Genomic DNA, 9,314 nt, shown 5'->3' on the forward strand with positions numbered 1-9,314 from the left:
ACAAATGGTTGTGAAGGAAGCTTTGTAGATTCTTGAGATTTAAATAGGTTCACATTGGTTACCAATTGTCCCATTTGAGTTTGTAAATACTTGATGGCCGAATCGGTCTTTTGTTGATTTTGTTGAAACAATGACGTAATACCTTGCATCATGACATTAAGCTTATCATCTATCGAAGATCCTTGTTCCTTCACTTGATGTTGGCATTGTTGTTGAGGTTGAAAGCGTGGTTGTTGGAAACCACCTTGTTGCACATATGGATTAGGAGTCGCCGCTTAAAGTTAGGATGATCCTTCCAACCAGGATTGTAGGTATTGGAGTATGGATCGTACCTTGGCCTTTGATTTGGATACAAAATATTTACTTGTTTGGTTTCATCATCCGGAATAATTACCGCAACCATCCTTTGAATCATTATCTTCATGTTACCCATCCTTTGATCAAGGTGTGATGATGAATCACTAACTTCATGCACTCGCCTAACCATTGGTTCATCTCTTGTGTAGAATTGTTGCGAGTTTGCAGACATACTTTCAATCAACTCTCTAGCTTGGTTAAACGTCTTGTTCATTAGTGCACCACCCCCTACGGCGTCAAGAAGAGATCTATCACTTGGGTGGAGAGCTTCGTAGAAGTATTGGAGTATCATAACATCACTGAATTGATGGTGTGGACAGCTTTCCACCAATCTCTTGTATCGCTCCCAACATTCATACAATGACTCTCCCACATGTTGCTTCATCCCACAAATCTCCTCGCAAATTTGAGTAAATTTTGATGCGGGAAAATACCTCTCTAGTAAAAGTTTATTCATCCCATTCCATGTTGTGATACTTTCGGAAGGCAAATAATACAACCATTCCTTAGCATTGCCCTCCAAAGAAAACGAAAAATCTTTTAACATTGATCCATAAGCATTAGTCTCTGGTGGAAGCAAGGCCATGACTATGGTATAAAAGTCCATAAGATGTTTGTTTCGGTCTTCATTCACCATGCCATGAAACTTTGGTAACTCTCTAATCGAAACCAGCTTGATCTCCAAGGTTGAGTTAGTTTGGATACACCATTGTTGTGTGTCGAGCTTGTGATAAGCTAGGACCTTGAGTGTAAGATCAGCCATTGGTTCTTCTTTTATGTCCGAATCTTCGAACTCACTTGATGAAGAAGGAGGAAGCGAAATGTTAACCGCTCGAATGAAATCCTTTAGTTGAGTTCCGGATCGAAGACGTATTGGACTCGGTCAACGCTCTTAAGCATTCACCAAAGGTATATCACCTGAAATAAGATTCTCAGAAACTAAGTTAGATACAATATAAAATCTAACAAAGCAATAATGTAACAAAAATTAAAATAAAAACAACTAAAATCGTCCGCTGCTCCCCCGGCAGCGGCGCCAAAATTTGATGTGTGTCGTAACCACAACAAATTAATCAATATTTTTACACTCAATTAACAAGTAATATGGTGGTAGTTAAGTTCGTTCCCACGTGAAGCAAGAGTTTCTAGTTGTTTAATAGTCACTAAAAGGGGGGTTTTGGTTATAGAATTTATAAAGCAAAATAAACAAACATAACAATTAAAAGATAAAGGAAAATCAATAAGAGAGACAAGATCAAGAAATCTTTCTTCGTTGCAAAACAATGAATCAAGTTATGTTTTTTTCCACTTTTTATTAAGTCACAGATTATCACCAACCGTAGGTAAAGCAGCTAGATTAGTTCTAAACCCCTAAATCCTTTGTATCACCAGATACGGAAGTTCTCGACTACCGATTCTATTTACCAAACCACCTAATAGTAGATCACTCAAGATGTAATTTAAATAAACGCATGGAGATTTATGAACTTATTAGGTTGATATTAGTAGTTAGACTCTTAGATCAAGGTATACTTGCTAACATTGTTTTCACACACAACTGCTCCACGGAATCCCTCCGCAAGGTCTCGTGTTTGCTACTCGTGCAAAGAGTCAAGAAACGATTACTTATCCCCTAACTTTCACTAGCTTTAGATCAAATTAACAAATCAATTTAGCGTGCACTCTAAACAATCTATCAATCAACCATGAATGTATAAACATTCCTATTAGTAAAAACAAACGATAATCATGTGAAAAACTTCAAAGTAGATTTAAAACAAAACTCAAAACATGTCAAGAACTAGGAATTCATCCTCAATCAATAAGAAAATTAGCTACTCATGTTTTTGAAATTCACACAAATAATTAAAAGGAGAATTTTTAAATTTCACACAAATAATTAAAAGAAGAATTTTGAAAAGCAAGCAAAAACACAAGTGTTGTGTGTAAAAAGGTGTGTCAAAAGTGTGTAGAGAACTTCTCTATTTATAGGCTTCAATTTGCTAGCAATCCTCTTAAGAATAGACTCCCTTTCTTTAAGCAATTCCACATTACATACCCTTGTCTTTGTAAAATTCTTCCACCTTCTCTTCCAAATCCTAGCTCAATTCTTCACCCAATTCCAAATCCAAGTCTTCACATCCCATGAGAAAAACTCACACAAAAATCTGTTATTTTTGGTCGCCGGAACTGTCCTGGTGGTACCGGAATCCGACCAAAAAATTGCTTGTCGATCATCTGAGTTCTGTCACCGTCGACAAAATAATCCATCACGATACCGTTAAAGCTAACAGCTGACCTAACGGTCTTCTGTTAGTCAAAGGAGTCAAAGAAATGGGAAGTCAGACACCGAGTCAGCTTCTTACCCGGCTAACTAGGCGGACTTGTCTGAGCTACTAGTATGGATTGATCATTGGCTCACCTGACTTGGTTCATCATCGGCCACTGAGTTAACTCGCCGCATGAGAAATTTGGCAGAGTTTCGGTTGTTTTTTGGGCATTTCTCAGGCCAATTTCAGGCCTCAGTTTTTGGTCTTCTCCTGTTAAGACCTAGCATACATCTATTTAGATTTATTTGCAGCAGTTCACCAGCCTGTGTATCCTAGATGCAATTCCTGCATCATCAACTCAGCACCACCATTGCATTCAACCGGAAGAAGCTTCAAACCCCCGTTTCCTCTGTTGAGTCAAACCTTGACTTTTAAGTTCATAACCCCACTGCAATCCATCACAAATCTAACCTCAAAACTGTTATAATTTCGTTTCATATTCAACAACAACATCTTCTGCTCCTCCTTCTATCCCATCTGCTTCTCAATCTTCCATTGCTGTAACTAAGTTTAGTCCCATATCAATTTCTGCAACTTCATCTTCTTGAACTCAATCGTCCATTAAATCCATCAACTACATGGTCTCGAATCAATTTCACTGCGGCAGCTCTCTGATCACGGATTCACATATCGAGCCCATCTTAATTTCATCCTCTTCTTCAGAAACCCTTACCAATTCACAATTTCTTCACCTGATTTACCCGAAGAAGCAAACCCTAACTTCATTCATTTTAACTCTCAATTTCATAATCCAAATTCGAGTCAACCCATTACTGAGTTCTCAATCTTAGCCTTCATACCCATCACGTCGATCACCATCTTCTCTTCCCATCAAATCTCTCGGACAAAAACCACTTCTGCTTTCTTCTCTTTCATGAATGAAATGAACGAGAGGAGAGGACATCTCTCGATTTTAGTAGGGTTATGAGTTGGGTCTGGATATTGACACCCCACTCATTAGATAAGAACCACCCCAATTGACATCCCCTTAACCTTAGCTAGCCTGTCACTAGTACTCCTCCAGAAGAGAGTTTCCCCTTAACCTTGACTCGGCTCACAATAGTGTTCGCCCATGAAATGACAATTTTGTCCTTTTTACTCAATTTGGATAATTTCTTTTTTTTTTTCTTCTGTATGACTCCAGAATACCTAATAACTCAAAAACACGCGTAAAGTACATAATTTACAAGAAAACACAGCAGAGAAAGCATAAACAATAGATAATAAATAGGATGTATTTTACACCCTATCAAATTCCCACACTTAGACTTTGCTAGTCCTCGAGCAAATCAAACTAAAACTTACAACTTCAAAGCTTTCCAACGTCCCAAGCATCGAAAGATTTATGAGGACATAGAGTTTCTGCATACTAGTAATAAGAAGTTAGAAATGCTAGAGAACATATTCTCATTCTTAAATGTTGAGTAAGAAATAACCACACCATAATGAGAGAACGCGTGTTTGAGAGCGATCAATAAGCATTTCGCCTCGACTTTTGCCTCACCAAAAAGGATTTTATGATAATTGCACTCAATAAGACGACTCTTTATGGGTCTCACATGTGCGAAGGTAGGAATGAAGAGAGAAATCTTGCAACACGTTGAATGGTGGGAAGGACAATTTCCAAAATATTTTAAAAACCCACATCTTTTAACATTTTGAAAAACCATTTTTCTGACGATCTCTAAGAAAGGAAATCAACCACTATTATCGAGGATGAGATTACTTACTCACCTTCACATCCGATCACCGGTTATGATAACACCACTCTCACGACATCCAATAGAAACGTCTTTCGCTCCTCGTCTCTATCTTCTTGGTCTTCGTCTTCGGCTTCAACTATTGATGATAAACTCTCGAATTTCGTAATTTTTTGACAATTTATAACTCTTTTTCCTTAAAGTCCTTGTCGCTTGAAACTTCCTTATATATTTTTCCTTCCCCACGGCCTTTTCTCTTGTCTCATTTTTTTTAAAGACAAGAGAAATAACACAAGACAAAGTAAAATAAAACAAACCATGGCCGTGGGAGAAGTATTTTACCGCTTGATTCTTCACAACTTGTATCGTCTCGAAATCATAAACTTCAACAATTCTCACCTTTTTGATTCTCTTTGCTCTCGTAAATAAGTCTCCATACTTGGATATAAAATTACCTCATTGTATTGTAAGTCTTTAACATATATGTAAAAATCTGCTCTTTGTATGTTGCTTTACTTGAATTTAAAATTTGCTCTCTTTCTCATTCCGTTGTTGCTTGCAAACCTTGAATGTCTTCAACTTTCCTTGTATATTTTGATGTCGCCCCTTGTTGATGATGATGGTGTTTCTATGGACCCGTTGTTGTGGAGAGAATGGTGCTAACTGCAAATCGAACTACAAGAAGGAGGCTTTCATCTATAGACGTCACCCTGATGATTCATCTATAGATGTTGGGGAGTTTAATGTATTTGGGATCTTGGGAATTTTGAGGGAGTGTAAGAGAATGTAGGTATTTTGAGAGAGTTTGGTGTTTTGAGTGAGGGAGTTTGAGAGACTCCCCCAAAATCTCTATTTTTTTGAGAGATTTGGAGTGAGGCAAAAATACACTGCAAACTCCTTATAACTCCCCAGAACACCCCAAAACAAACCAACTCCCTAGCATTCTAGTTTTTACCACTAACAGGTAGTTTAAGAGTTTCTTTCAAACTCCCCCACGACTAACGAGGTTTTCTAGGGAGTTTGGGAGACTCTTCTAAACTCTCCCACGACCAACGGGGATCTTGAGAGACTCCTTCGAACTCCCCCACGACTAACAGGAAAAAACACAACTACACCCAGCTCTCTCAACTCCCTTGTGGACTAACACCCTATATAATCTCTTAAATCCCCTGTTAGTCATAAAACACTAGAAATATAGGGAGTTTACAATTTGGGGGAGTTTGAGGGAGTTTCATGATGTTTTTGTACTTGAAAAAAATCTCTCAAAAAACAAGAGATTTATGGGGAGTTGGGGTTAAACTCCCCCAAATTGTGTAGACTCTCGTATACTCCCTCTAAATCCCTAGGGATTCGAATACATTAAAATCTCTTGAACTCTCTCACGACTAACCCTTGTTCGTATGATTCACACCCCCCACCGGTACGCATGATACACCCCTAATGAATATGCATAAATAATATGCACCCCGGGTCCAAAAAGTAAAAGCTTTTGTTAGGGTTGCCGTTCTTCTTCATTTCATCTCTCCTTCACCTCATCAAAGGCGGCAAATCGCAGAATCAGATCTTAAATTTCCACTGAAAAATACACAAAACAATGATACGGGCTTTACGAAAATTCGGTGGTTCTACTCCTGTCTACTCGCCACATTCCCCATCTGCTAATCCGATCTCCAAACCAAACCCTAGTTTATCACCCACTCACTCATCTTCTTCTTCTGTTCAATTAAACAGAGTTCGCCACTCCAGAGTTTACAGAACCGAACAGTATGTTCACCCAAGTTACTTTTATTGCGACATGGAGGATTTTAAAGAGTTGTTAATTGGGTACAAGAGTGGTAACAGGAAAATGTATCCATATATAATCGCAGCTTTGAACGCTAAGTATTCTGAACATGGAGAAGATGACAAGAAGCTTATGAAAGAGCTTGGAGTTCTATCACAAGGTGATGATAAGAAGGAAGTTCATCGCGAGAACTGCGCCCGTCGTGATGAGGGTAATTTTCACTTCTGCTTTCGATTGTTAAATTTGTATTATTTGTTACAGTAGCAAGTAAGTAAACTGAATTCAAACAGTTTTTTTTTTATCTATAAATTAAGATGCAACTCCTAATTTATCCATAACATAGCACTAGGTAATTCATCCATCTATTGATAATTGATATAGCAACAACAAAAAGCAGCAGAAGTTTTTACACGATGAACTTGTAAAGTGTCAAAAGGGGTGAAGTTTGAGAAGCAGATCATTTTAAGTTGGAGATCTAGGAGGAAATTTACAGAGAAAGAAAATGGAAGATGCATAAAAAGGCACATTTTTTCCTCTTCCATTTTTTTTGTAGACTTTTGTTTGATACAGTGCCATATAATTTCCTCCCATTACCAAGACTTGGCATATAAATACGAGTACAACGCTTACTAGCTAGTTTAATTGTGTGAGTCCAAATGTTGATTCATTTTGACTTCACACATTGGATGTATGTGCCAAGTGAATGTAATTGTTATTATTAGATCTTTGATTACTTGGTTTGCGTCCTGAGCAAATTTTTAAAAATCTAAAAGTAACATGGTGTAAGAATTGTTATTGAACCTGATAATGGGATCAGCTGGGTTGGATAATTCTTTGCTCTAATGGACCTGATTTTTTTTTTAAGGGTAGATGCTAGCTTCTGGCTATTTGGACACCCTACGCACATAAATATAATGCCTTACTTGATCTCCTCTTACAAGTGTACACAAAGAGAAGAAATGATCATGTTGATTTTTTTCCTTTTATCATCTGTTTTATGCTTTGTTGAATAATTTATTCTATTATATTTGGTTCTTATTAGTTTTATATCATGATTTACTGCAGGAGAAGGGAAAGAAGTGGATTCAACCACGGGGTAATTTTGACCAACTGCATTCCTTGCTAACTGTTTATTGTTATGGTGTCTTTATGTTTGCCTAGCCACCACGTAAAGTTTCATATGTAGTTCTACTTATTATTACTGTTATGGTGTCTTCAGGCACGCCTTCCATGATTTTGTTTCTTCTTATGATGTCTTTTCTCCTCTTTTAGTTGTTACTGGTGATTCTAGGGCGTTTAGTCGACTAGTTGCTAGTACTATTAGTATTGTTATAACTGAGAATAAATTATTTTCTTCAAGGTTTATGAAAAAGGAGCGTGTGGGGGGCTGGCCTCCTAATCCATATGGGATCAGGTATTGTTTTACTCACTGCTTGGCTATTGTATCACTATTTATTATGAGTATAATATGAGGGAGAATCCGTTGACACAATTTTCTAATGAATTGTTGGTTAATATTTTGTTAGTATATTCCTCTTGTAACGTTTTTCATTCTCATCTAAAATAGTGCATTCTAAGATACCAAACCTCACAATCCACCAATTTTAATTTCACCTGTTAAACTTTAAAAGCTGATTTTTAAAGTGGTAAATGTTGGTGTTATACGTCTTGGATAGTGCTCGTTTTTTGTAGAAATGTAGAAGAGTATAATAGCTATAAACTTGTTGTTGTGTGATATGGGTGCTGAAATTGTGAGATAGTTTACATGTTAACGATCTTTTCTCTTAATTTATAATGATAATTAAAAAGCAAAACATTTTGTTTCTTCTTACTTGTAGTGGTCAAGATTTCTTCTTCTTCGGCAGGGCAGGCCGTAAAGTAACTGATGCACTCGGCAAACCAGGTCATTATCTGTGGTAATGATATGATTAAAGAGGACTTACATGAAGCAGAATTTCATCATGGTATGTGTGTTTATGATCTTTAACTAATGTCTGTCTTTTTGCATGTAAGATAATGGGATGTGTTAGACAGTATCTATTAGAGTCCCAAAACATTTCCTATGAGTTCTTAATGTGACACTGGTTATATGTTGGTACTTAGAAGGACATGTTTATTTGCATGAATATCCTGGTCTATTTACTATTATTCATACCCACTTTTCACAACTAAGTTAGCCCTTTTGGTATGATATGAAGAATATGCATGTTATTGCTCATCAAATAGCAGCTAGTAAATAACGTCTAAGTTTACTACTTCTTAATTCCGGTTCTTGTCCCTTACTTTGATCTGAGCTTGCACTATATCTATCACTACCTGCTGTCCTTTAATCTGGACCAAATAGAGGAAATGTTCAAGGAGCTAAACCCCCTTAAGGAAAAACATGTTGCAAAAGCTTGGTTGGACCTCTCATGCATGGAAATTTGACTTTTCACAATAGTCTTTCAGTTTTCTTTTGTATTGCATGCACCTTTGAATTGATTCTCATGGGGCGACATATATTTAGACAACTTCGAGGTAAAATGTTGTATCATACCATTAAGTCACTATCTGGTTCAAATAAAGCCAGGAAGCTGGCTGCTCATGGTAGAAGTCTCTTGCTCGACTGATTTGCAGTATAGCCAGACAAGAAACGATAAGAAAGAAAGAAATTTTGGGCGTAGAGATTCAGAGGCACAAACATGATATTTCAAATAAGAATCAGCACAGGATGAATGAAAAACTATGACTTCTTTTTTTTCTTTTTTCTTTTTTCTTTTTTGATCTATAAATAAATAAAAACTATGAGTCAACTACATTCAGCTCAGTGTACAGTGTGTCCAAATGGCATAATACATGTGATAAAGATCACTTTGTTGGTCTGTAAACATAGACTTCAATTAACACCCAGTGAAAAGATAGTGTGTCCAAATGACGTAATACATGTGATAAAGATCATTCTGTTAATCCGAAATCATTTTCTGTCGATACCTGGCTAGACTTCAACCAGGAACCAAACAAATCATAAAGCAACCAACACTGAACTGTACCTGTACCCAAGTATTTCCACCCATGGACTTCTAAGGTAACATCTGCAGAAACCAATAAGGGCTCGTCTGCTGAACAATTTTGAACTTCAACTTCGAATTGTTGCCTATGAATTTG

At 37.1% G+C, this 9,314-nt stretch overlaps 1 protein-coding gene across 3 annotated transcripts; it reads left to right on the forward strand.

The window, feature by feature from the left end:
• Window positions 1–5,877: 5,877 nt before the first annotated feature.
• LOC113336950 lies at window positions 5,878–9,029 on the forward strand. 3 transcript variants are annotated; one of them, XM_026582666.1, is made up of 5 exons: window positions 5,878–6,381; window positions 7,236–7,266; window positions 7,531–7,584; window positions 8,009–8,134; window positions 8,736–9,029. In XM_026582666.1, the coding sequence occupies exons 1-4, from the start codon at window positions 5,982–5,984 to the stop codon at window positions 8,088–8,090; spliced, it is 567 nt and encodes a 188-aa protein (XP_026438451.1). In that variant the 5' UTR covers window positions 5,878–5,981; the 3' UTR covers window positions 8,091–8,134; window positions 8,736–9,029. The 3 variants fall into 3 exon arrangements, with proteins under 3 accessions (XP_026438451.1, XP_026438452.1, XP_026438449.1); XM_026582667.1 differs by having other exon boundaries at window positions 8,740–8,758; XM_026582664.1 differs by lacking the exon at window positions 8,736–9,029 and having other exon boundaries at window positions 8,009–8,338.
• Window positions 9,030–9,314: the final 285 nt, after the last annotated feature.

This window comes from Papaver somniferum, unplaced genomic scaffold (genome assembly GCF_003573695.1).
Source record: "Papaver somniferum cultivar HN1 unplaced genomic scaffold, ASM357369v1 unplaced-scaffold_154, whole genome shotgun sequence".
Taxonomy (NCBI): domain Eukaryota; kingdom Viridiplantae; phylum Streptophyta; class Magnoliopsida; order Ranunculales; family Papaveraceae; genus Papaver; species Papaver somniferum.